The sequence below is a fragment of the Alternaria dauci genome, chromosome 2 (genome assembly GCF_042100115.1).
Source record: "Alternaria dauci strain A2016 chromosome 2, whole genome shotgun sequence".
Lineage (NCBI taxonomy): Eukaryota > Fungi > Ascomycota > Dothideomycetes > Pleosporales > Pleosporaceae > Alternaria > Alternaria dauci.
The window spans coordinates 2,224,882-2,251,293 of NC_091273.1; the positions used below are offsets into that span (position 1 = coordinate 2,224,882).

A 26,412-nucleotide genomic window follows, 5' to 3' on the forward strand; every position below is an offset into this window, starting at 1 on the left:
CTACGAATGATAAATGTTGATTTGCTGCATGCTTTGAATCTATTTCTCTCCCTCGATTGTCCGCATCTTGACGCTTCCGTCCTGCATGCCGAAGTAGACGGCGACTGGCTTCTGGCCACCCCGTACGGTCTTTGTCATTTGATCCTGATCACGGAGCTGCTGCGCATCGATGCCGTTCAAACCGGAAAAGATGCCAACCTCGAGTACACCGGTCAGGCCCTTGATGGCCTTGCTTATCGTGTTGACTTCCCACGTGCCGTCTGTTCCATCGCCCTTGCCCTTTCCAGCTGCAACGTCGGCGGAAGTGAGCAGCGTGGGGAAGGGTGCGTCGATGATGTAAAAGTCCTGGTCGGTTTTCAGGGGTCCCGACTTCTCGAGCAGCGTAGTCCTTAGCTTGGGGCCGGTTGAACCAAGCATCTTAAGCGCAGCAGCGACCTTGAGCTGAGACAGCGGCGCAACCTCAATCGGTATCGTTGGCCAGTTGGTCAGCAGGCGGTCTTGTCTCTTCCTGTAGTCTGCGACACACACAAACTTTTTGGCGCGCTCCGCAACGAGCTTCTCTTGGAACAGACATGCGCCTCCTCCCTTTATGCAGTTGAGTTCCGAATCGACCTCGTCGGCGCCATCGAAAGCGACATCGAGCATGACGTGGTCTGGAAGACTGTCGAAGGCGATGGCGGTCAGGCCGGCGTTGACTACGAGCTGGCGCGACTGGTAGCCGGTGGGCACGAAGAGGATGTTTGGGTTGGTGGAGCGCTCCTTGATGGCTTCGACAACGTATACGATGGTGGTCCCGGAGCCGATGCCAACGTGTGTGGCTGCTGGGTCGAAGTGGTCAGCTACTGCCTGGTGGGCAGCAGCGCGCTTTGCGGCCTCGACAGTGGTGTCGGTCATGTTTGATGCGTGTCTAAGGAAGCAAGGTGTAGACGGCCTTATGTGTAATCGAAGATTTGGCAGTGGCCGGAGGGGCAGTCGAGAGCTGAGATGACTGATGCTGCGCGCTTGCTGATTTATATTGGCCGCCCAGACGTGCTGCAGCCTCAATGGCATTAATCAGAATGCAGCTTTTTCTGCAGCGATCGAGATAATTCACGGCTTTACTAAGAGTCGCGACGAGACAGCAACCGGGGAATAATTTGCTCGTGACGAGATGAGGGCCAAGATGACGATTCGAGCATTCGAGCCCCGCCAGCACCGATACCCCGCGGCAGGGATGCGCCGTTGGCGCGCGGGCGGACGGCGCGTTTGGTGCCTGGCAGCTTGAGCTCTCCGTGGGCTTGGACAAACACCGACCGCCCTCGCACTCCCAACATCCAGTGGTCGCGACAATGGACCAGCTTCCGCCTCCAGTCCAGGGCCCGACTGCCAAGGAGAAGAAGTAAGTCTCCGACGTCTCGCCCACCGGCTTCCTGCTCCACGATCGCCTAACCAGACCAGATATGACCGCCAACTGCGCCTCTGGGGAGCGACCGGCCAAATCGCACTCGAGAAGTCGCATATCCTGCTCATCAACTCGGGCCCGGGCGTTGTCGGTGTAGAGACGCTCAAGAACCTCGTCCTCCCTTGCATCGGCAACTTTACCATCCAGGACTCCGCCGTTGTGAGCGAAGCGGATCTCGGCGTCAACTTCTTCCTAGAGGACCAGCATCTGGGAGGCTACCGCGCCGAGCATACGTGCAATCTTCTCAAGGAGCTCAACCCGGATGTAGATGGCCACTTCATCACAGAGGTACCTCGAAGCATGCCTTCTCCAGCTCACACCCGCTGATCCAAGCAGCCCATAGAGTCATGGCTCGCCAAACCTGACGCTCTACGGCCCTACACCCTCGTCATTGCGACCGCGCCTATTCGTTCCGAAATCCTCGCTAAGCTCTCCGACCACGCAAGCGCTGCGCTGATCCCGCTGTTCTACGTCCACTCGGTCGGCTTCTACGCCCACTTCTCCGTACACCTACCTCCTGCCTTCCCCATCGTAGACACACATCCAAGTCCCGAGACCACATCAGATCTGCGGCTACTACGACCATGGCCAGAGCTTGTGCAGTACGCGGAAGAGAAGACGGCCAACTTGGACAGCATGGAGCCAGAAGATCACGGACATGTCCCATGGATAGCACTACTGCTGCATTTCCTTGAGCGCTGGAAGAAAGACCACGACGGTCAAGTACCACAGACTTACAAAGAAAAGACCGAGTTCAGAACGTCGGTAGCGCAAGCTGCGCGCAAAAATAACCCAGAAGGTGGCGAAGAGAACTTCGACGAAGCAGTGGCGGCCGTTCTCAAGTCGCTGAACCCACCGCAGGCGAGCAGTTCTGTCAAGGAAATCTTCACGGCGCCGGAGTGTCTTCTGATCCGCGACGACTCTCCAAGTTTTTGGGTCATCGCCAACGCCATCGGTCTTTTCTACACCAAATACAATGTCCTCCCGGTTCCTGGCTCTGTGCCTGACATGAAGGCGCGGTCAGCGGACTACATTCAGCTGCAGAATGTGTACAAAGCAAAAGCACGGAAGGACCTGGCAGAGGTGGTGGACAGTGTCCGCTTCCTGGAGCGCAACGCCAACCGAAGCACGCCAATCGAGGAAAAGGACATTGAAACATTCTGCAAAAACGCAGCACACATCAAACTAGTGCGCGGGCGGCCATTCCACGTCGTCCAAGCAGGCGAGAAGATCAAGTGGGGTGATCGTGCCAAGTCAATCGGTATGAAGTCGACAAATATCCATGATTCCGACTAACATTGTACAGCCCAAATGCTCACATTCCCCGACTCACAAATCCCGCTTTACATTGCCTTCTTGGCCTGGGATGAGTTTGCTGCGACACACGATAAAGATGATCTAGGAGGAGCGCTTCGCATTGCTGGCGAGACCGACCCCGAAACAGACGCTGAGAAGCTCACAGGAATAGCCTTGAAGATTGCAAACGATCTCGTCAAAGAAGCAAACGCGTCAATTGAAGAAGAGGAATTCGACACGATCAAGTCACAGATTGGAGAATATGCACACGAGCTGTAAGTTATCACGCTATACTTAACCCCAATGCAGCATGGTGAGACTGACCGAACCACAGTGTACGAGCAGGTGGTGCTGAACTTCACAACATCGGTGCCCTGGCTGGTGGCATCGTTTCACAGGAGATCATCAAGGTCATTACGGAGCAATACGTTCCTGTCGACAACGCCTGCGTGTTCGATGGGATCAAGAGCAAGAGTACCGTTTTCAAGGTCTGAAGAGGTGTGTGTTGAAAACACGAAGATGATGTAGTGATGCGGCCCCGGAGTAACAACAGCTTGTTTCTGCCATTGGATGGTGGTTGCACACTGCAGTAACGAGGAAACGACGTCTAGCATGAGAGGAGTTGGCATAGTTTGGCGTTTATGTATCGCTCTCGCCTTGTATGGCAGACTGAAGTGAGAGATGGCATGCATGAGTTAGGGCGCAGCAGATAACATACCAACAAAGACTAGTAACAAGCAAACCCATCCTAGACTGCGCAGAGCGAGAGTGAAAGTAAGGCTAGCGCATTGTTGACCTTTGTCGTGCATCTGAGACTATGCACAACGCTCTTACCTAAAAGGTGCGTTTATGAAGCCAGTGTATGTCTCAATGCAGTTTGTCCAGGGACATTGCCCACTCACCCAACCTCACTACCATCTGCTCAAGCTGAACCTTCACCCTGTGAACCGCACGACGAACTCACGTAGTTCATGAACATGTCGAAACGGCGCGAGTCGAGCCAACCTACTTTGGCCTTTTCCATAATGCCCCGATCTCGACCCACTTGGGTCGATGACAAAGCAATCAGGACCCAAGCGCGGTCACGTGGTCGACGTGACGCGATTGAAGCCGGCGCGTCGGAGTCTAGCCAAAGAGACCCGTCTGTCAACTCTCTGTCGTACCACGTTGTTTCTGCCTGCGATAGACCCATGGACTCTTCCTTCGACCTCCCGGACTCCACCGATTGGATAAAGACTTCCCTCCCCGCGTTTGAACCGCTCGAGGCTGCGTTGCGCTGCGAAGTCTGCAAAGAGTTCTACAACAACCCTGTCATCACGTCGTGCAGTCATACCTTTTGTTCAATATGCATACGGAGATGCATAGCGGCGGACGGAAAATGCCCAAGCTGCAAGACTGGGTGCTCAAGCGACAAATTGGCGCCCAACATCGCCGTCCGAGAAGTCGTGATGCGGTTCCAGGAGGCGAGACCGAAGGCCATGGAGTTGGCGCGTGCAGACAAAGAGGAAGAGATTGCAGCAGGTAGCAAGAAGAAGAGGAAGCTAGACGATACGGACATGGAAGACGGGGACAATGTCAGGCATACACGGTCGCGAAAAACGCGGACGAGAAGCCAGCGCAACACCGAGCGGAGTGAATCGCCAGTGGTCATCGCCGATAGCGAAGATGACGGCGACGAGGATTTCATGCCAGACGGCATGGCCAGGTGCCCAATGTGCAACAAAGCGATGAAGGCGGAGCTGGTCTACAACCATCTGGACGTATGCAGCGGGCCTGACGCTTCGCAGGGACGCAGTACCCGGTCAAGGTACGTAATGACAACGTATAACTACTAGATCATGCGACTGACTCGGCTTACTTTAGGAACAAAAGCGCCTTTCCACCTGCCTTCCAAATACGAAAGAAAGACCCCTCGCCCCCACCTACGAGATTGTCACAGCTCAACTACGCTATGTTGAAGGAGACTGCGCTACGCAAGAAGCTACAGGAAATCGGCATACCTACTTGGGGTACAAAAGATTTAATGAAGAGACGACACATTGAATGGCTAAACATCTACAACTCGAATTGCGACGCTGACGAGAGTGTGAGGAAGAGCAAGAAGCAGCTTCTAAGAGAGTTGGACGAATGGGAAAATACACTTGGTGGAAAAGCGGGTATTAAAGAAAGCAAGATAATGAAGAAGGACTTCGACGGCGATGGGTATGCAAAGTCACACAAGACCGAATTTGACGACCTGATAGCGCAAGCACGGCAGAAGCGAGGCACACCCAAGACGGACAGTGAGGGACCCTCTGAGCGGAATACGCCTGCACAGGAGCAGAATGCCGACTCGCATGATGGACATACGGAACCAGTAAATGGAACCGAAATTTCCAATCATGGACCATCGTCGAATCATGCTCCCTTAGATGTACAGGTATCGCCATCCAAAAACCACAACCCTTGCGAAAACAGCGAACCAGCGCTCGCGAGTATGCAAGCACAAGCCGAAGAAGCCAACAGCACGTCCGCCAAAGTACCTGCCTCGACGTCTGAGCAGTCGATGGAGAGTGGAGGAAAGCGTGGCTCAGCGACCATGGACGGTATACAGAATCCTTTGGGAAGTCCAAGTCGCAGCGTCCCCATGTTCGCGCTTCCTGAAGAACCAGTCGAGATGTAGAGGGAGGCACGGCTGTGCAATAGCAGGTAGTTGCGATGATTGACAACAACAAAGGCTGTAGGCCCATCTCTTAAAAGGGCTCTCATCATTCCAACATTGCTCTCTTTCACGCATCACATCCACATATATCTCTTAACAAGATATCTACACTCACTGTCACACACTTTCACATTATCAGCCATGGAGCCACGCCGTCCAGCACCGTCTTTTGACGGAAGCCCATCCCACGATTCAGCCATCGGCACGCCACACAAAACACACTCTTCTCGAGTATCAGGCACCGCTCCTTCAACATCTTCTCCATTGGCAGCACCGCCGGCGCTTGCCAACAGCGACTTACCGCCAGTGCCTTCAAATGCATCTTATACTACAGCACCTGAAGCGTCGACTTCATCTACTGGACCAAGGGCCGAAGAAGACAACGGAGTAGAAAGAGTCCTCAGTCTGCCCAGAGGAAGACGGACACCTTCACTCAGGAATGCACCGGATCTGCAGTGGAATCTATCACAACCACCCACATTCAGCCCGAGCGAGTCAGGGAGTGTGGTATCAGAAGACGACGCTCCTGTTGTTAGAAGGGAAAGCCAGAGAACGACGCTTAGCCCTATACTAGAAAGCCCAACTCCTGATGGACAACGTCCGCGTCCTGATGCAGAGCGTCCAACAACCCCTCTGCCTCCTCCGGCTCCAATCAGACAGCCCGCTGCTCACACCAACTTCTCTCGTCCAACCCCACGCAGTGTTCGGCAGCAGCCTCATGAATACCAACCCCTCCAGCTCAGTCCTCCCCACGAGTTCAACGACTTGCGTCCACGGCGTTACCCAGGCGAAGTCGAAGGGCATCCCGCCTACGAGCCACAGCCGTCCCTCGGTTCTCTTTCCTCTCGAACCCCGTCCTCTCGTGCTACGTACAGCGCCGAAGCAGAAGACCCGTCGTCAAGCACAGCCCGGCTCATTCCAATCCAGAACGTGGAGCTAGACGACGCGGCACGAGAAGAGCTAGCGAGACGAAACGAGATAGCCGCTGCAAACAACCTCCTCGCGCCTTTCTTTGCGCCAACACCGCCAAACGAGACGGAAGAAGAGGAAATGACGCGGTTCCACAGGCAGCAGCAGGAAGAGAGGGAAAAGCGCAAGGCGTGGGAGAAGAGACATCCTCATCGGCGTAGGATGAAGAACGCATGGCGCAAGGTCAAGGAGTTTTTTAACTTTTGATTGCCCACCCCACCAGAGAGGCAGGCAGGCATACATACATACATGCAGAGTGTATTAATAGTTTATTTCTAAAATAGTCCGACGCCGTTGGAAAGAGACGCCTGCGATACCCGTAGTTTTTAATCAAGAATGGTTGTCTATCATTTCCCACGCCTATTGATACCAGCTTTGTTCATCATAAGCAAATCCCTGCATTCCCATGCCGTTAAAGCCAGCTGCGCCAAAACCGTTCAAGCTTGGGCTCGTATTGGCATTTCCATTTCCATTTGTGTACCCGTTGGCGGTGTTCCCACCCACAGGTCCTCCACTCATCTCATTGCTCAGGGCAGGCGCGCTGGCGTTGCCCTGGAACGCACCTGCTGGGCTGGTCGTGTTGGCAAACCAGTTGGCAATTTCATCGATACCTTGGGGGTTCCAGTTCTCAAAGTCAGTCGCGAGCTGTGTCTGGTCGCGATAGATCCAGTCCTGGCCTTCTCGTAGCAACTGGTCCACACCGCCGAAGAGCTGGCTTGGGGAGTTGCCAGCAGTGGTTTGTCCGCCATCGATGGAACGTCGGCCCTGTGTGGAGGCTGGCGTTGGTGCATTGAGGGCCGACGACGAGTTTTGTGGTGTGCTGATTTGGTGCTGGTTGCGCATGTAAGCCAGGGCGTTTGGGTCGGAGGGAGGTATAGAGTGCGTGCTGGAAGGGCGCGCAGAAGGATCATTGCTTACGGAACTGTTGGTGTTTGCTGATACTCGGCTGAAGAACTGGGGTGTGGTCATGTTTGTCATGTTCATGCTGTATGGTTGGAGGCTTGGGGATGCTTGGTCCGCTGGCGATGGATGATGACTGCTCGTTTGGACGGATGCGCGACGATTTGCCCTGGGCGTGTTGATCTCGTTCCAGGGACCATATTTGGCATCGGTCCGGGATAGTACTGTGGCAGCTTCTTCTGGCATCTCGACTTTCCACCGCTTGGCCAGAACGCTGAGGATGCCGAGGGTCCGGCGAGCACAAAGCCAACCTTCAGCTATCTCTTCAAGGTGCTTGACGCCATGTATGATATCGCGCTTCGCATTCTTCTCTGGTAAATTCAAAAGGTGTATCGTGCATGCCGAGTGTGCAATGTATACACAGATGTTGCATATCTGGCGCAGCCCATGCGATCGCTTGTACAGTCGGAGTAACTTTGAGATCATGGCAGCAGCTTGTGTACACAACTTCCTTGGTGATACAGTTGCGGGCAGTGGGGAGTTGTTCGGATTATACTTGAGGAACGGTCGGAAAAGATGGATATACAACAATTGAAAGAACATACTGCGTCCCTGTCAGTGCGACCCTGTTGTGCAATATGCAAGCGTACTTACTGCATGACAAGCATGTGGGGTAAACCGCCTTCCTTGGGTTCCAATTCCTTGGGCAGCTCTCTTTTCCACGTCTCTAAACGCATGTGTATTTCGCTCAGCTTCTTCAGCTCCGCTTGCCTGCCCTTGGCCTTGTCCATATCAGTCGGGTTGTAGAAGGAGTTCATCAGGTCGCTGGAGATTTCGCACAGTTTGGAGATCTGGAGTGCGACGGCGCGCGTCCGACTGGGCTGAGAATGTGCTTGGCTGAGACCAGAGTCTGTGACTGCGCTCCACGTTTCCGCATCTTCGCTGGGAAAGACTTCGAACTTGGGGACGGTAAGCATCGTGTTGGGCAGTTGTGGCAATCGTCCCATGTAATTACTCCAGCACTTGTCGAACAAGAAGCAGCCCCAGAACGTGATCCTTCGCGCGTCCTCTTCATTGTCGTCGATTGTGTCGTTGCTGTGCATGCCGAGATTCAGGCCAAGGTCGTACGCCATGCGGAACGACATGCCGCTGTAGACCCATCCCTTTGCTTCCCGCCCGCAGCCGGCTTCTCGCACAGACATCAAGGCGAGAGCTTGCACTGTTGTCAGAGCTGGCACCTCGTGCAGATCGTCCTCCATGATCAACCGCTTGGCTTCCTTGAAGAAGTGGTCGCCTGCCGTTGCAGAGTCGTCGCGGATAGCCCGGGCTGCAGGCCAGGAGGTGAAGTGACAGCCCAGTGCTAGCATGGCGTTGACGAGCAGCGGCGAACAGTATTGTGTCTTCCTCCCGGACCCTGGCAGCGGCTTGCCCAGTCTGAATTCCTGTAGGAAGAGATTCTTGGACAGGGTGGTGAAGAAGCTGTAGTGCCAGCAAAAGTACATGCTGATGAGATGCTGCACAAGCTCCGGGTCCGACGTGACGGTGGTCCACGAGCAGAAGGGATCCTGCGATTCCGGGTACTGGTCGTCGGGGTATGTGTCGGGCGACTCGGCCTCTTCGCTGCCTTTGCCCAGGTATATGAGATGCGATGTGCCGCCAATGTACCTCGTCGACCCGTCCTCGAGCCGCAGCTCGCCCATCTTGCCGCTCAGCTGGCTCTCAAAGGTGCCCTTTGCCGGGGCCATGATGGGCGTGGTGACGGGGCTTCCGGGCTCATCTTGGTCGTCGTCGCCATTCTCCTTTGCAATGATAGCCTCGGCAACCGAGTCCAGGCTCTCGCAGGTGCGTATTTGGTTCACGAGGTGGGCGACTTCTTCTTCCGGGTAGTTGAGGATGGCCTGGACGAGCGTCTGGAGGGTCGAGTTGCGCGTCTTGAGGTTGTCAATGTCCTTCTTGTAGACGCCCTTGCGGCGGTGGTCCGAGTTTGGGTCGTAGATGCAGGGCGTGTTGTAGACGGCGGCGCATGCTGAGCAGGCGGGCGTGGTGCCGTCGCACTGTGTCCCGGGTTAGCGACGACTCTCGTGTGGCCAGGCGCGTGGTGCCGCGCGTGCTGGCGGTGCTCCGGAGAATGCGTATAGAGGCGGCCGGAGAAAGGGCATCAGGGCCAATTCCCGTTACCTAAACATACCTTGGACTTGCGCTTCCTGCACGGGACACAGGCCGACGAGATGCAGCGCCGCTTCTTCGAGTCTTCGCTCCCCGCATCCCGTTTGCCCCTTCGTCCCTTCTTGGCGGGTGCATCGGCGGCTGCTTGCGCCTCTGCAGTGTTGTTGTTCTCCATAGCAGGTCCTCGAGGTTTGGCCGGAGATGCTAAATGTGGGGGAATGGCGGGGCGCGCTGCGACGGGGCCTCAAGCAGCGTGACATTAATCAGCGGCCGCTCGACATGTCCTCCCGCGCCTGCTTCAGCCCTCTATCTCGCGCGCTCAGCATGGCTGGCCAAGGACCGGCAAGCGGGTGCAATCGAACCGGAATCGCCGTCGCATTGGGTTGGTGAAGAGTGACTGCGCGACCGTCCTGCGTCGTTGACCTTCCTTGCCATCACCCGCCCCGTCATTGGTCCAATTCGGCCCTTATCTGCCACCTCCCCTGGCCCACTGACGCCTTCGTCCATCACTGCAGCCAGGCGCGATAAAGCAACGAGGCACTTGAACCTTTGCACTTTTCCATAGGATACCTACTCCAAAAACAAACGCCCATGGTGGCGCCGGGGCGTCTTCAGTCCACTCCCACAAGCAGCACGAGGAAACCTAAAATCCTCCAAAGACTTCCACCCAAAACCAAAGCCCAATTTCTCGTATCCATCCCGCCATGCAACTCTCCAACCGCCCAACCACCTAAAAGTCATCGGCATATCCCTCATCGTCTCGGTCAGCCCGGAAGCCGCCGCGCGGGTCCGGGTTGTCGACCATGATGAACGGCCTGCCGTCGGGATCCTCCTCCAGATTACCAAACAGTCGCATCAGCGAGCGTGTATCCATCCTGCAACACCATTAGCCATGCTTGAAGGAATCTCAAAGGAAGCCCACTCACCTCTTCATCGTCTTTCCGTCGTCTTCCATGATCGAAGCAATCTCATTCTGCTTGCGCTCTTGCATGTTGATCAGACGCTCATCGACCGTGTTCCTGACACAGAGCTTGCTCATGAATGTCTCCTCGCGCTGGCCAATTCGGAAGACGCGGCAGAAGGCTTGCTGTTCAGAGGCCGAGTTCCACCAAGGGTCGATCATGATGACTTTGGAAGCCATGGTAAGGTTGAGGCCCACTGTGATATAGTTAGCAGCTGAGCTGCACAAGGGATTTGCGATACTTACAGCCACCGCAGCGGAGAGACGCCAACATGATCTTGCAATCCGCATTCTCGGCGAATGAGGTAATGGCCTTGTCACGAGCGCCCAGACTCATGTTGCCGTGGTACTGGCAAGGCAGATACGTTAGCAAAAGTTGGTAATAATCCAGGGCCCAAACATATGCCTGGAGGTATTCAGGGCTCATCTCGGCGTCGAACGAAGGTACAGAAACCCATGTCGTCGTCTGGTCGCTGCTTACCTGCTCGGTCTGCCAATTTTCTCCCTTGAATACGCGCGCCAGGATGCGGATCCTAACGTCTGTTAGCCTGTTTAACAACGGAGCGTGGTAGTCGGCTTACATTGGCAGAAACTGGGTATAGACGATAATCTTGACGTATGGGTTCTCTTTAAGCCAGTTCATAATCTGACTCTTGACAGCTGGAGGTGTAAAGGTACCAAGTCAGTGTGTTTCTCACAACCGATCTGTCCTGTCACAACTTACCAATCGTCTTTGCAGAAGGCAGAACGTCGTCGCCAGCCAGAGCGAGCCAGTCATCAGCAATATCTTCGCGGCGCTTACGATTCTGCTCCTTCTGCTTCTTCTTCCTAGTATTGGCTCGTGTGCCTTGCGCTGGCGCATCTGGTGTGTTGTCTTCGTCGTCCACCTCGCAGGGATGAATGGTTGTGGGAATCTTACCACACGCCTTGCAAGGCAGATATACATCATCATTGTCATTCTCAGCCATCTCGATAAGCATGTCCTCATAGCAAGGTTCTCTGCACATCAGATGGCCACAGGATGTCAACTGTGGTCCTCGTGGTTGTTTGCCACAGCAGCTGCACTTGGCCTTCTGTTTCGTCTGCTCCCAGCTCTCTCCTGTCTTGAGGCTGCGCAAGAAGGGCTTGAAGTTGAATTCCTTGCCGAAATCGCCACCCGTGGCGAGGCGTCGAGTAATTTCCTCCGCAGCCTCGTCGTCAACGCCGTCGTCGGCGTCCTCCTCCAGGAGATCGTCGTCGCTATCTTTATTGTTGTCTGATAAATACTCCTCATTTCTAGCTTTGGCGGCGGCTTCGGCGGCATTCTTTCGAGCTTTGGTGGCAGCCCTCTTGGCTTCAAGAGCGGCAGTCTTCTTCTTCTGGTCGGCTGCAACCTTGTCGAGCTGTCTACGAACAGCGGCGATTGTATGCCCTCCCCGCTGGCTGCTGTCTTTTGCCTCCTTTTCGACCACCTCTTTGATGGCCTCGATGTCTTCGCGCTCGAGAAGATCGCGGACCACAAACTGGAGCATGAGGATGTGAGCTGTCAGTTGACGAAGTCGAAGAAGCATCCTGAGAACATTAGCAACATTAATCAGATTAGAAAGAGCTGTCAGTACTCACACCAACGCGTTGTTGTACGACTTGTCCAGAGTACCGTTCTGCGACCACATGTTGATGCACTTTGCGAACCGCGTGCGGACGATATCGTAAATGCTCCTCTCGACAGAATTGAACTCGCACCAATATGTCGTCTGGTCGGCTTGGGGGAGCTTCAGGATGGGAGCCCCAAACATCTCGTCCGCGTGGGTGCGTCGGATCATGAACTGCGAAAGTCGCACCAGCAGTCTCTCAGTATTCTCCGCATTCTTACTGTCGCAGTAGTTGTGCTTGAAGATCTTCAGGCTGCCGGTATGCGGGACATCAAGAAATTTGAAATACGGGTAGAGCTCGACCAAGCTGTTCAGAATCGGAGTGCCACTGAGAGCCCACTTGTGGTGCGCCATGAGAGCCCGACAGGCGATTGATGTTCGCGACATGTGGTTCTTGATGGCCTGGGCCTCGTCAAGAACGACGCGCAAGAACATCATGCTGTGCAGCGGACCCCTCTGTTTTTCGTAGATCTTTTGCCACCAATCGATCTTCTGCTGTGCAGTCTGGCACTCAATGGGCGGTTCGTTCTTCGGGTACGACTTCATGATCTCGGCGTAGGTCGTGAGAACAATGTCGTGCACTTCCAAGATGTCAAGGGCGTTGGTCGAATCAACGCGTGTACCAGAGCCATAACGCATGATCCTCATCCTGACTTTCGATGCATCGGTATGCAGTTCGATTTCGTTCTTCCACTGTGTCAACAGTGCAGGACTAGCCACGAGCAGAGTCGTCTTGGGGCCTGTGTCGTTCTTGGCCGGTCGACCGTTTATGATATTCGCTGTCAGAGTTAGTTCTGTTCAAGCACATCTGTTCGATACACGTACCCAGCATCATGAGGGTCTTGCCAAGTCCCATCTGGTCAGCCATCAAGCCGCCCCTTGGCTCTTCCATTGCGTTTTCTCGGCGACGCATAAAGGCGGTACCAGTCAGCTGGTACCCTTTGAGCGAGGTCTTCATGCCTTTGACTTTCCAAAGGCCTCTGCCATCTGACCCGACGCTGCCCCTACCATCAAAGTCTTTCGATGCGGCCAGCAGGATGTTCATGTCGGTCCTTGCTTTCTTCTGCTCGCTCAGAGGTACGCTGGCGATGAGCTCTTTCAGTGCGTCTAGCTTGTTTCTTGATCTGAACGTGGGCTGCTCAGCTGCATTCGCGCCGGCTTGTTGGTTGAAGACGTTGGCGTTGAAGAGCGAAGTGGCTTGCTTGACTACATGTTCTATGGCCTTCTTTCCTGCGGCCTTGCCTCCACGGCTCTTGGTAGGCTTCTTGGGGCCAGACTTTGCCTTGGTTGGTTTTCCTGTCGATTTGCTCTTGGGCCCTTTACCACGGCCAGTGGGTGTTGCGGCCTCTGTAGTATCGTCGGCCGCGGCTCCCTTCTTCTTCTTTGGCGGTAGGTCGCCTGCAGCCTCCAACGCGACTCGCATACTCTGGAGTTCAGCTGCTTGCATCGATATCGGTTTCGCCTCTTTCGTCGGCATCGATCGACGGCGACGCTTTCGAGGTTCAGAATCGCCATCAGACTCCTCTTCTTGCTCTTTGTGTGCCGGGAGGCGGAATACTGGAAAAAGCTCTGCGTCACCCTCCTTTTCCTCTCGTGCTTTCTCGAGATCACGGGCTCGCTTCCTCTTCCTGGCTGCCTCGGCGCCTTTGATCTTCATCCACTGAACGTCTTCCTTGAAAGAAAGAGTCCCAGTCTTCCTTTTGATGTCATCGTAATAGCGTTTGTGTTTCTCGAATTCTTGGACTGCCAGCTTGTCATCAAGAGCACCTTGGTCGACCTGTGGGACGGCGGTAGATGAGGGTCGTCTTTGCGTGACGGCCTCAAGGTATGCCTCGCTATCGAGGTGGGCATTGGTGCGATATGTCGAAGTCTTTCTGCTAGCGGCAAGCTTCTGTTCCTCCCTCTTTTTCTGCATTCGTATAATTGCGCTGTAGACACCAGACCCCTTCTGGCCATGAGAGGTAGAGCGTGGCGGAGGGACCATGGGCACGATGGGGTTTTTTCGGGGACCGGTCTTTGGCGGAGGGGGCCTGTTTTCAGGGATGAATAATGAGGTAGGGTCGGGGTCGTCGATTTCTAGTGCTTGTTCAGAGCTGTTGTGCATGGTGATATCTGGGGCGTCGTGTTGCTCAACCGAGGCAATAGGTGTGTCTCGATTATGATTGAGAAACTCTTCTTCGATCATCTCTTCATCGTCTTGGTACTCGTGGTTTGAAACTGCTTGACCGTCTTGTTCCATACCATCGAGCTGATATTCATAGTCATCATTCGCCATATCATGGTCGTTGGGGTCTTCGATGTCTGGAACCGTGATCTGAGTGTCGATTGCGTCGCCCATGTCATCAGGCTGAGCCATGGTGGCGCGACACTGAGATGAGGTTGATGTAATAGTTAGAGGCCAAGTAGACTCAAATAGGCTTGAAGGATGACAAGGGAAGAATGAGGGAAGAGGGATGATGTAGGAAGGAAGAAGGAGTAACAAGATGTGAGGCTTATATAGACAGTAGCAGCGTTGACGCTAGAGCGGATCAGCCAGGTGAGAGTGATGCGCAGCAGAAGCTGGGGATCCAGATTGAGGGTGAGAGCAATGTGCGGTAGAGGCTTGATAGGAGCCACACGCACAAGCACATGAGGCTGGCAGACCGAAGTCAAGGTGAGTGAGAGTGCACGAATCCGAATCCAACACATCTAACGTACGCATTGCGCTGAGAAACTCCTGGCGCCCTCTGGACTACACTCTGGAAGGACACATGGTATTTTTCACAGCAATTGCTCTTAACACTTACTCGGTACATCAATGCGATCCATCGTCCAACCACGGCATAGACATTGAGAAGAGAACCCAGAGTAGACATTATCGCTTGTATTGCTATTGAAATAAGGTGCTACACTAGCCCTTGATATACAATTGGGTATCCGAACAATTTCAAAGAAAAGTAGCAGTCGCAGTATGTACTCCCATAAGTCTAGACTCCAAGCACCACCTCTTTCTACAGAGACCCTACAAATATGTACACGAATGATTCAAAAGAAACGATAAAAGCGAGAGCTTATGTGGATGTGGTTCTAGCACTGGTTTTCCTCAATGTCGGGGTAGAACCAGGCCGCCAGCGCGATGATGATATAGCTTGCCATGAGCAGAATGCCTTCGAGCCAATCTGCACGTCGTTAGTAAATCGAGTGGACAGGAGTTCAGGAGTGAAGACTTACGTGACTTGCCGTCCTGAATGAGGTAGTTGACGAGCAATACCGAGACGAATAGTGTGGCAATTTGGAAGGTGTCAAAGTAGAGGGTCATGCAGTCTTTGCCCAGAATCCAACCCAAGATGACGATAAGCGGGAAAACGAGGAGAGCGATTTGCATACTGGAGCCGACAGCGACACCGATAGACAGATCCATCTTGTCCTTGATGGCGACGGTGACCGCAGTAGCGTGCTCGGCAGCGTTACCGACAATGGGCAGCAGGATCAAGCCAACGAATGTCGTGGATACGCCACCGGTAGCGGTGAGACCATCGATACTGGAGACCATGAATTCTGAGCAAAAGGCAACGAGAGTAGTCGAGATTGCGAGAGTGACGAGGGCGCCGATAACGGAGAGAGACGGAGTTTCGAACTCCTCTTCCTCCTCGTCATCGTCTGATCCGTCGGGGTTCTTGAAGAGTGACTTCATGTTGACACCGCCTCCAGAAGCTGCGGCAGTGCCGGCGCCAATGGCTGCGATACCGCGCGATGCGTCGCCCTCTTCCTTCTTACCAGACTTGCGCTTGGGGACCTTTTGGCTGGGCTCGTTGTACATGGTGGCGTGGGTCTTCAACTGAAAGCCGAGGTAGCAAGCGTAGACCAACAGGAGGATGACGGCTGTTCCGTGGGACAACTCCTGGTTCCTGACTGCGTCTGCAGCACCGTTTTGCGCGACCGAGTCATCCTCTGCAATGGTGTTGTGGAATACAGTTGGAATGATGAGCGATGCGATACAAAGAGCAAGCAGCGACGCTGCAGTCTGTGCAACCGTGACGTTGAAGAACTGCTCCAGGCGGTTGATGCCTCCGAGGAAGAACGACATGCCCAAAACCAACAGCAAATTGGATAACATGCTGCCGATGAGTGAGGTCTTGACAATGGTGATCTCATCCTTGAGTAAGGCTTGGACGGAGACGATCAATTCCACGGCGTTTCCAAAAGTAGCGTTCAACAATCCACCAAGCGTTTCACCAACTCGGATTGCCAGCTCCTCGGTCGCGTTACTCAGCATTGCTGCGAGCGGGATGATGGCGATGAAGTTGATGATGAAAACCGGGACGGGATCCAAATGGGCATAGTAGACAGCGAAACCGACGGGTACCATGACGAGGAGGACGTTGATCCACGCACCAAAGAGAACAAACTTGATCTGTGCGCCAACCGGAATCTTCCTCTTGAACGCCTTCTTCTTACGTTCCTCCAACGAAAGGTCATCGGCCTCTGGATGCTCAGCCTCATCGTACTCCGCATCGTGATGATCCTTGCGGAAGATGCCCTTGAACCTAGCTCGTCGGGTGGGACCGACATTGCTCTCTTGGTTGGAAGGCGCAATTGTGCTGTCACGCGATGGCTTGTGTGCGCCATTCAGTTCAGAAGCCATGTCCTTCTCGGTTGCTGATTCTGGAATAGTTGAGGATGTGCTGCCGTATGTTGGCGAAGACGCGGATGGCTCGGTGTTGTGGTGGTCGGGCATACCAAACTCCTTTGCGGCTTGGCTGCTCTCCAACCGTCTTTGCTCCTCGATAGCGGGAGTAGCATGTGTCTCGGATCGCGTCCTGTGTACTGCGTTCTCCTCATCTAGATTAATGTCTCTCGACCGTTGCCGGGCAAACGGATTATAGTTGGCTGCGCCATTCCCGCCATGTTGCGATGCGACGCGATGCGCTTGCCTTCGTACGGTATCTAGATTCATCGTTAGAGAGAGTTTGATGTTTGGCAGGAGATTTCGACTTGTTGGGTGATCAAGATTTGACGCGATCTCGATGCCTCGGAGGTGTGGATCCACTTACGCATTGATCTGCTTTTGCGGCAGCTGGGCCGTCTTTTTCCACTTAATGGTGGATGGTGGTTTGGTCCAATCGAGAGTCGTGCTCAAGTACGACTTCCGGGTCGGTGTGTATAGTGGTCACTCGGAACGAAGTGCTTGTGCTTCGGAACAAGTGGCTGAAGCCAAGGCCGTTGAGATGGGGGCGAAGAACTGTTTGGGCTAAGAAGCGCGTAAGTTGTACCTGCGACGACCGGTGAGAGATAGACGCGAGATGGTGCGCACACTCTGGGTCGGAAATTGAGGGTAGTGAGATTGCTTGTGAAAGAAGGACCGGTGAGATGAATGAAGAAAGGGAGAAGGACCCTGGGGTAATTAAACCTGTTGACAGGAGGGCCAGCGCACGAACACTCGTCAGTGGGTGTGGCTGCTGTGCACCTCGCACGAATGAGAGGCGCGTTTGTATGCTTCAGCCACAACGAAATGGGGCGACTCACAAAGCTAATGGCGATTGTGAAAGGCTGTGTCCAGTAGCGCGTGCATGCAAACGCAAATCGCTGCATTCGGAGCCCAGTTGATTGTCTATTGCGAAAAGATATGCGAAGCTTCACGTCATGACATTCAAGCCTTGGTCCATGGAACCAAGACACATTCAAGGCACTTGGCCAGGGGCTTGGGCTAGGATTGGGGCGTCGAGGCGGTCTGGGCATGACGACGCGCCCAGACTGCGAAACGCTTAATTGGGCGTCCGCGGCAATCAACGAGCTGCAGGCCAGGCTTTGCGACTCTTGATCTGGGGAAGCAGATGATGCCGTGAGCCTTCCTTGCTTTCGACTCACGAATGCCTGATCCGCATCGGAGGCTCCACCCCGTCTTCGGGGTAATCTACGTGTACACCGTGAACGTAGAACGCTTAATTTTTTGTCTGCCTGCGTGTCGTTGCCCCCGTCGCACGGCCGGGACAAGAACGGCATACCAACGGAAGCGCGCTTCCATCAACCCTTCGACTAAAGATCGTATGCAAAACGTTGCGAGGACATGTTCTCCAGTCTGCATCCAATCATTTCAGCAATTCTTGCTTTTTTCCATTTCATTACCCAACTAGGCAGGTAGCGCAAAGGTCATGGATGACGGCGGGCTCAGAGCAAGAGAAATGCCGGGCCGTTGTCGTAGCATTGGTGCGTAATCGCCGAGGGCATGCCGCGTCGACGTACGTGGCGGCACCTGCAACAACTTGATTCGTGGCGTAGTAATTCGAATGGAAGGTAGTCTTCCCTCGGTTCTGGTGCAAGTCATGATTGAGATCTCAAGTCGGGTGCGTCTGCCGTTGTTCCTGCAGCCATGGAATCTATGCAGCCACAGAATCTATGCAACCCGTCCGATGACGTATTGCTGAGGTTGCAACGTTGCATACACAGTACATGATCAACAAGCTTCGTCGCACGTCGACGCTCTAGGTGTATGGTCCAAAGATATTATTCAGCCTGAGTAATGTCTAGTATACACTGGTTGATCCTTTCCCTCTCAAATGTCGATAGCCATCGCCCTTGAACGCCGTGCTGCTGTCCCACCCATTCCAATGCGCCAGCTGCCACAGACTACACGACCTGGTTGCCCCTCCTCTTGAAACGATTATTCCTGATAGCATCAATCTACGGGCCCTGAACCTTGTGGTCGCCCTTGATAACCTCCGCGTAGGTTGGAGGCGGCCCTTCAGGCTGGCTCGAGCTACCCTCTCCGCCGTGCGGTGCAGATGTATTCGCAGGCGAAGTGCCCTTGGCGGCCTTGTGTCCCTTTGGCTGCGCGAAGCTGTTTGTCACGCCGCTCTGCTGTCCTGGAAACTGTCCGTTGCTTGGCTGGCTACCCACGGTGCCATAGTTTGCCTGTCGTCCGGCCGGCTGCTCATGCGTGATAACATAGTATGTAGTGCGGCCGTCGCTAGCTGTGCCGTTCTCGCGGTCGGGTACTTGGTGGTATGCGTCGTACGGGTCCGGGTTTTGCAAGATCACGTACCAGGCGTGCAGGAGGCCCGGCAGGAAACCGAGACAGCAGAGGGCGAGGTTGATAAGAGAGTCGGCGCTACAGATTCCTTTCTTGACCCAGACGCCTACGGGTGGAAACTAGTCAACGTGTCAGTACTTGGAGCCGTGGGTCGCAGATGAACGCCTGGTGCCTGCTCAGCTGTGGGGGCGTCAACGTACCAGGACGCTCAGGAGCATCAGAAAGCAGTCGGAGCCGCACATGATGACGGTGATGTACAGAGTAGATTTCTGAGATGGTCGAGGCGCTGTAGGTGCAAGGTTGTAGTTGTTATGCAGGCGTGGTAGTGTCGCCTGAGCGAGAGGTACCAGTCGCTTGACCTGATGACGCACCGTGTGGCTGTGTTGTGGCGCATGCAGCCGAGGAACACGGAATACGAAATACGGATCAGTGCGGCATCGCCGGTGCTAGACATGTCTGTAAACTTTCTACGCCATTCTCTACCCAGAGCTCGTTTTGATCAAGTGGCAAGGGCATGTAATTGTCTGCCATGGTCACAGGACAGCTTTATAGCCTTGATGGAATTTCAGAGCATATTATTTGTAATTCTGTCTTCATCGTCTACGTTGGTTTGTGTTCACACATGACCTTGTCTGCTGCAGAAAGTTTCACTCTATACCGAGAAGAACGAAACCAAACGTGTACTATGCCCCAAATTGGAGGTCGCGACTCGTCAACTAGCCTGTAAACCCCATAGCGCATCTCGTGTCGAGCATGCCTATCATACCCGCTTCAACATCCTAGCACTTGCTGCATATTGAAAGAGGTTTATAGTTGTGTACGGAATTGCCAGAGCTAAACAGGCCCAGCTGCTCGGTTTCAAGCGCCTAACATCGAGCAAGGTGTTGAGAAGCAGATACTTACTGCATGTATATCTGTACGATCCTGCTAAACCGCGCAGTCACACCACCACCTACAACAGCAAAGCGGAAAAGGAAGTCATGTAACAGAGAGACAAGCTTCGAAGACGTAGGGATTATTCTTGATTGGGGATGATGGGTACGGCGACGGTGTGAGGAAAGAAGATGATTCAAGGCGAATCGATACGCCAACCGGAGAACGTGAGGGCCAAATGAGATTAATATAGATATCCGTGAAGACGACAAAAACGCAGTATGCTTGAAGCAGGAAATGAAGAGAAAAGGACAAGATGTGCAGTGTGTCAAATGAACACAGAGCATTGTATGACGCCATGCCCACAGAACACCCCTCCAGACTCGTGGAAGCGTATTTCGAAACAGAAATGAGACCGCAAACAATTTGCGTCTGTCGGCATAAGAATCTAATCGCAAGACAACAAATGACAGTTTTTGAAATTCCTCAACACATGGACATGTTGAGATCAATGGATGCCCCTGACTCTTAGGAAATCGTTGACAAAGCAAGAATGCTGGGGAGATGTTACAAGTCGGCGGATCGGGAGTCGCAATGATCGTTACTCATGTGTCGATAGTACGGGGCTCAGGGCGCAGTAAATGTGCCGACGTACCGTTTGCCGTTCAACGGCGACTGTTCCTAGTAAGAACCTGTAGAACAATAGAAAAGTATCAAAGGGAAAGAGAAGCCTACCTATATGCAGCATCTACCTGAGAGCGCCTCTTCCGTTTGCTGTGGTCCTCTTGCTGCCGCAAACGCTCATGCTCTGCGTCCTCATAGCTCCTCTTCCGAGAGAAAGAGCTGTCGCGTCGATCTAGTGAGGGTACAGCGGGCGTATCCTGCTGCGTTCTGCTACTAGCATTCTCGGGTTCAAAATCAGATCCTGCCATGGTACGGTTGCTTCCCTCAGAGGGCGCCGGGCTGCCCCTAGATCCATCAAGGCCATGACCACTACGCTGAGGTGCATTCCAGGGATCATAGCGCTGTTCCTCAGGAGGCGGTGGTGGCGGATGAGGCCTGGAGTTGGCGGAAGAGGACATGGAACCATAAGGCCGAGGAGGTGGAGGCCCATGTGCATTGTTACGGTGCCCCCCAATCGATTGCGCGCGCTGTGGTGGAACAACAGGCTCAGTGGTCTTTGCCGAAGGAGGGGCCAACGATGGCTTCCCGGGAAGCGATGCCAGGGGCTTCGCATCGGAGGCTGATAACGGTAATGAGATGGGCTCATTCGATGGCGGCTTCGGAGTCCCGGTCACGCCTAGCTTGGCGAGAATATCTTCCTGGCTTAGCTGTTGAGGAGAAGCCGTTCCAGATTTCGTGGCAGCGGGTTTTGCAGTACCGTTGTTAGTAGCGAGTGCTTGCTCGAGGTTGTCCATAATGTCCCACGAAGCATCGCGCATCTCTAGATCCTCGTCTTGTTGTGTCTCGTCGTATGATTCGTCCGGACGGTCTCGCTGCGCAATGCAGTCCTCTAATGAGACTAGGTTTGAATTCATCTCCTCGTCTGTAAATTCGACAAAGACCGGATCATCCTTGAGTGATTCCCATTCGTCCGTCTGTCTAACGTTCAAGAAAGCCTCATGCGAGTTGTCAGCGGTAAAGTACATGGACACTGAATCTCCGTTGTCCAGTTTCTCGGGCGTGGGTTTCAGAGCTTCTGCTTCAGCCTCGGCAAAAGTTGAGGGCAATGCACGAGTCACCTGCTTGGCGGGGTGCCAGATAATGACACCGAGACTCAACGCCGGATCGACAGGTTCATTGCTCTTGGGCCATATCGCACCATCAAAGTCGAAGTCCCAGTCGTCCCAGGCAAGGTAGAGTTGCGGCTTCTCGCTCGAACTTCCTTCGCTTACGGCACTAGTTGACTGGTTAGATGGCGGAAGAGGATGAGCTGTATTGAGATGAACGGTCGCTTGGGTCGGTGTGGCGTGAGGATCTAGCGCGGACTGGACATCGTGGGCTTGCGCGTTGGTCGAGCTGGATTGATTCTGCTGATATGATGCTTGCACATGTTGCTGGGACCATGCTGGATTCTGACCATAAGCCTGCTGGTTAGGGTTAGCAGCTTGATGAGGCGGATAGCCTTGATAATGGCTCTGAGGTAGTGCATGGGGTTGCATAAGAGGTTGGTTTGGAGGCTGTGAATAACCTAGAGTTGACAAGTAACCTGGCTGCGACCATTGATAGTTAGGATGGGCTTGTGGATATGAGGATTGTGAATAGTTGGATGCTTGCGGCGGCGGCTGACTATAACCTTGAGCAGAGTAGTTCTGGTGCGCGGCAGAAGCAGGATAGCCTTGCTGTGGATAGTTTGGGAGTGCTGGCTGCGGCGGTTGGTACTGATTGGAAAACTGATTGGAGCCAAAAGGACCCTGGGGTTGCGCCGGTCCACGGTAGCCCGGGGGAGGAGGATACCGGGTGATTATGGGATTTCCTTTTTTCTTTGGCGGCCTATGCATATGTCAGGAGATGGTTTATGGAACCAAAAACTGTAAATTCGCAGTTTGGCAAGATGCAAGCTGAAAGTATGTGATATGATAGAGGTGACCTACTGGACGTGAGGAGCTCGATGGGGTGGACCGGCTGGCGGAAAGGCCGCTCCTGGCTGGTACTGTCCGTATCCCGGCTGCTGTCCTGGCTGGTGTCCATATTGATAGGGTGGCTGTTGGCCATATGGCTGACCGTTGGCATATGATTGCTGCTGGAAAGGCGTCGCACCCGCCACGGGCCCGGTCCACGACATGCTACCTAAAGCGATTTACTTGACGGATGCGCAAAACGCGCAAGACGAGCAATATGAGACCAGCAAGAATGCGAGCTGATGAATGGCTCGGAAGTGGTGATGTAGTTGAACTGGACGTAGGCAAGATCTCGAGGTGCGAGCCGGCGAGGTGCGCGTCTCAAAATTTGGTCTGGTCGAGCGCACGAGCCAGGACGAACGAGAAGCCCAAGCTCATAGAGGGGTATTCAACTCAGTATGCCCCAGGAACGCGTGAAAGATGACTGTTTAGGGCGGACTATGACGTTGGGAAAGACGGAATTGAGTTGATGGGAACAGTGAAACAAGCCAGGCTGATGTGAGAAAAACCCTTGGAAGTTGCTATTGAGAGCACAACAGGATGCAGATGGCGAATTGGGAAGGGTGCAGGGGGGATGTCCTCGGGACATCAGGGTCAAAGCAGACGCAGTAGGAGGAAGAGAGATTGTGAGAGGCAAAGAAATCGGGTGCTTCACCTACATGGAGGTCCGGCAAACGGACGTCGCGTTGAAATGAAGTCTGAAGGCAATGTCACGTTTTGCGCTCGGGCCAAGACATGCGCGGGATGTTGCCGCAATTCAGACCGACAGCACACATTGCCCCCCATTCCCATGTTGCTCGCGTTTGCGCCATCGCCCGTATTCCGACCCTCGATGCGCCCCCGAGGATGATTGTACGATACAGACACCTGTTAGCGACCAGTATAGACTCGATACCCTGAGCTGCGCCGCGGATGCTCCCTCGCCCACGCCAACGCCACAAACACCACCATGCCCGGTCTACCGTGTACGTCAGTCGCCTGCACACTGGGCACATGGCTGTGCTGACATTTGGCAGCTACCGTAGACCTCGATGAATGCATATCGCGCCTGTCCAAGAAGGAACTACTCGCCGAGTCGGTAGTCGAGGCAATATGCGCAAAGACCAAGGAGCTGCTCATGAAGGAGAGCAATGTCGTGCACATCAGAGCGCCCGTCACTGTCGTGGGTGACATCCACGGGCAGTTTTTCGACATGATGGAGATATTCAAGATTGGCGGACCATGTCCTGATACCAACTACCTCTTCTTGGGTATTCTCTCTTCGCTGGCACGCGACCTTGGTTCACGATGCTGACGTGTATTAGGCGATTACGTCGATCGTGGTCTTTTCTCCGTCGAAACAATATCGCTCCTTGTATGCTTGAAGCTCCGCTATCCGCATCGAGTCCACCTCATACGCGGCAACCACGAATCTCGCGGAGTCACCCAATCTTATGGCTTCTACACCGAATGCTCGCGCAAGTACGGCAATGCGAATGTATGGCACTACTTCACCGACATGTTCGACTTCCTTACTCTATCCGTCGTCATCAACGACCAGATCTTCTGCGTACACGGCGGCTTGTCACCGTCGATTCACTCCATCGACCAAATCAAAATCATAGACCGCTTTCGAGAGATACCGCACGAGGGGCCCATGGCAGACCTGGTTTGGAGCGACCCCGATCCTGAAAGAGACGAGTTTTCGCTCAGCCCGAGAGGTGCAGGCTACACATTTGGAGCACAAGTTGTCAAGAAGTTCCTCGAGGTCAACTCCATGTCGCATATTCTGCGTGCGCACCAGTTATGTCAAGAAGGGTACCAAGTTCTGTATGATGACAGACTGAGCACGGTTTGGAGTGCACCCAACTACTGTTATCGGTGTGGCAACATGGCCAGTGTACTCGAGGTCAGCGACACTGGCGAGCGCTTCTTTAACGTCTTCGATGCAAGCCCTGATAATGATGTCCACCGGGCAGAGCAGCAGCAACAGCAAGGAAAGGAGGTTACGACGGAGTACTTCCTATGATACCCAATGAACACGTCGATGCATTACTGGTTCGGCGCGAACCTGCGTATCGGCGTTGACGAGAGGCACGGCGTTCGTACTAGAGTATATTGGTTATATACAGTCGATCATGAAATCATAGCATATAGTGAAGATCGTTTGCAATCTTAACCAGCCCGCTGTACCCTGCGTAATTCGCGATGCGTGCTCCCGCGTCAGCACCCTAGATATTTCGTCTCAATCCAACGCGCCTCTTCGTCGTTGCCCAGCCTTGCAACTACAATCTTGATATCCGGGAATACACTCAACACCCTGTTGAGTCCAACACGACCTGCAGTATACGTCACGAAGACGATTCTGTTCTCGGGCACGCCATGATCGACCAGTACCCTGACTGCCATCAGCGCGGCCGCACCTGTAGAGAACTGCGGATCCAGAACCAAGACGAGCCCGTGCTCGGCAATGTTCGCAGGAAGGGCTCGGTAATGCAACTCTGGCTCCCCGGTCCTGAAGTTTGTTTGAATCAAAACCCTGCCAGTCCTGCAGTCTGGAATCGTCCGCCGAAGGCCCGTTTCGAAGGCACTTCCACCACGCAGCACCACAACTGCACTAACTTCTGCAACCTTCTTCAGCCCCTGGTACTTGTAGTCCTGGGGTGTAGTGACCTCATGCGGCGCGAAAGGGAGGAAATCTGCAGCGGTTTCTACCAAGAGCGCGACCATGCGATCAAAGTAGAATATAAAGTCCTCTTTCGGTGTGCTTGGGTTCAGCAACAGGGTATGCATCCCCTTGACCTGGTTCGTCTGCTTCAGCACGATAGCGTTCGCGCTTAGGGGGCTGTCTTCCGCTATCTTTCCCAGTCGTCTTAGCTCTGTCTGGTGTTGTATGCTCTTGCTCTCCAGTGTCTGCCGGACCTGGTTGCTCATCATGGTGATTGCGACCTTGTTCTCGATACCTCTTGGAATGATGAGATCAGCAATCTCCCTCTGTGGGGCAACATATTTGTAAAAGTTGGGCTTTACAAAGGAGAACCATTGTTTGATGCAGCCTTCGATGTCTCGGCCACGCTCTTTCACATCCCGCACAAGACGTCGCGAGAGACACAGGTCGGCATCAGCTTCGGCGAAAATCTTGAGGTCCAAGAGATCGAGCACGCGTTGATCATGTAGGGCAAAGATGCCCTCCAGGATTATGACATGCGGAGAGTAGATCGTTGTCGTCTTGGAAAGGCGGGCGTGCTTCTGGAAGGAGTATATGGGGACTTCGGCCACTTTGCCGTTCTTGATGTCTTTCAAGCGGTCGACCAGGATGTCGAAGTCTATGGCGTCTGGCGAATCGAAGTCGAACTCGTTCCGGAAAGCCGCTGCAGATTGTTCTGGTGTCAGGGGCTTATAGAACGAATCCTACATGCAGTGGTCCTTAGCTGATTGGAGCATGTGACCCACTGTGCGAGCTGGTACGAACCATAGACAGGATGACAACCCATGGCAAGTTCAGAGACGCCACGATCGCCATTGCCAGAGATGTCTTTCCAGATCCCGAGCTGCCAGCTACACCAATAATACTCGCGTTGCCCCATGGCGGTTCGTAGTGCGTCCTGCGGCCTGCCGAGGCCATGATTGTGATGTCCTTAGTTTTCCAAATGAAGTCTGCTTCTGCTATCTCATGTCCTGCCAAAACGCACCCCTGGTAGCAAGATTAGAAGATATCGAGCGTATGCAGGGCTCCAGCACAATCGGGTTTGTGCAGCGGGCGGCTCTGTACTTAGTGTCGGGCTTACGTAAGAACGACCCACTTGCACTAGTGTCGCCAAGCTCGCAAGCTCAGTCTTTCTCTTCCACGAACCTGAACTCGCAA

At 53.9% G+C, this 26,412-nt stretch overlaps 9 protein-coding genes across 9 annotated transcripts; 3 read left to right on the forward strand and 6 right to left on the reverse strand.

Annotated features, from left to right (window-relative positions):
* Window positions 1–39: 39 nt before the first annotated feature.
* On the reverse strand, window positions 40–894 carry ACET3X_002751 (uncharacterized protein; the record flags this gene model as incomplete). The annotated part of the gene is made up of 1 exon (XM_069449528.1): window positions 40–894. One exon carries the CDS (start codon window positions 892–894, stop codon window positions 40–42), a length of 855 nt encoding a protein of 284 aa, XP_069309298.1.
* A 434-nt stretch (window positions 895–1,328) lies between these two features.
* ACET3X_002752 (uncharacterized protein) lies at window positions 1,329–3,231 on the forward strand (the record flags this gene model as incomplete). The annotated part of the gene is made up of 5 exons (XM_069449529.1): window positions 1,329–1,378; window positions 1,438–1,729; window positions 1,778–2,702; window positions 2,748–3,012; window positions 3,072–3,231. 5 exons carry the CDS (start codon window positions 1,329–1,331, stop codon window positions 3,229–3,231), a joined length of 1,692 nt encoding a protein of 563 aa, XP_069309299.1.
* Window positions 3,232–4,215: 984 nt separating this feature from the next.
* Window positions 4,216–5,399, forward strand: ACET3X_002753 (uncharacterized protein; the record flags this gene model as incomplete). The annotated part of the gene is made up of 2 exons (XM_069449530.1): window positions 4,216–4,544; window positions 4,601–5,399. 2 exons carry the CDS (start codon window positions 4,216–4,218, stop codon window positions 5,397–5,399), a joined length of 1,128 nt encoding a protein of 375 aa, XP_069309300.1.
* Window positions 5,400–6,767: 1,368 nt separating this feature from the next.
* On the reverse strand, window positions 6,768–9,648 carry ACET3X_002754 (uncharacterized protein; the record flags this gene model as incomplete). The annotated part of the gene is made up of 4 exons (XM_069449532.1): window positions 6,768–7,238; window positions 7,326–7,911; window positions 7,962–9,361; window positions 9,496–9,648. 4 exons carry the CDS (start codon window positions 9,646–9,648, stop codon window positions 6,768–6,770), a joined length of 2,610 nt encoding a protein of 869 aa, XP_069309301.1.
* Window positions 9,649–10,203: 555 nt separating this feature from the next.
* ACET3X_002755 (uncharacterized protein) lies at window positions 10,204–14,421 on the reverse strand (the record flags this gene model as incomplete). Its single annotated transcript, XM_069449533.1, has 7 exons — window positions 10,204–10,348; window positions 10,400–10,631; window positions 10,681–10,783; window positions 10,916–10,967; window positions 11,155–11,985; window positions 12,037–12,844; window positions 12,891–14,421. The coding sequence occupies 7 exons, from the start codon at window positions 14,419–14,421 to the stop codon at window positions 10,204–10,206; spliced, it is 3,702 nt and encodes a 1,233-aa protein (XP_069309302.1).
* A 489-nt stretch (window positions 14,422–14,910) lies between these two features.
* Window positions 14,911–17,401, reverse strand: ACET3X_002756 (uncharacterized protein). Its single transcript, XM_069449534.1, has 3 exons — window positions 17,099–17,401; window positions 15,276–16,991; window positions 14,911–15,223 (listed from the first exon to the last, which is right to left on the reverse strand). Exons 1-3 carry the CDS (start codon window positions 17,100–17,102, stop codon window positions 15,132–15,134), a joined length of 1,812 nt encoding a protein of 603 aa, XP_069309303.1. The 5' UTR covers window positions 17,103–17,401; the 3' UTR covers window positions 14,911–15,131.
* Window positions 17,402–18,725: 1,324 nt separating this feature from the next.
* Window positions 18,726–19,316, reverse strand: ACET3X_002757 (uncharacterized protein; the record flags this gene model as incomplete). The annotated part of the gene is made up of 2 exons (XM_069449535.1): window positions 18,726–19,193; window positions 19,275–19,316. The coding sequence occupies 2 exons, from the start codon at window positions 19,314–19,316 to the stop codon at window positions 18,726–18,728; spliced, it is 510 nt and encodes a 169-aa protein (XP_069309304.1).
* A 4,201-nt stretch (window positions 19,317–23,517) lies between these two features.
* On the forward strand, window positions 23,518–24,576 carry ACET3X_002758 (uncharacterized protein; the record flags this gene model as incomplete). Its single annotated transcript, XM_069449536.1, has 3 exons — window positions 23,518–23,533; window positions 23,585–23,818; window positions 23,873–24,576. The coding sequence occupies 3 exons, from the start codon at window positions 23,518–23,520 to the stop codon at window positions 24,574–24,576; spliced, it is 954 nt and encodes a 317-aa protein (XP_069309305.1).
* Window positions 24,577–24,770: 194 nt separating this feature from the next.
* Window positions 24,771–26,172, reverse strand: ACET3X_002759 (uncharacterized protein; the record flags this gene model as incomplete). Its single annotated transcript, XM_069449537.1, has 2 exons — window positions 24,771–25,958; window positions 26,020–26,172. 2 exons carry the CDS (start codon window positions 26,170–26,172, stop codon window positions 24,771–24,773), a joined length of 1,341 nt encoding a protein of 446 aa, XP_069309306.1.
* Between the last annotated feature and the right edge of the window lie 240 nt (window positions 26,173–26,412).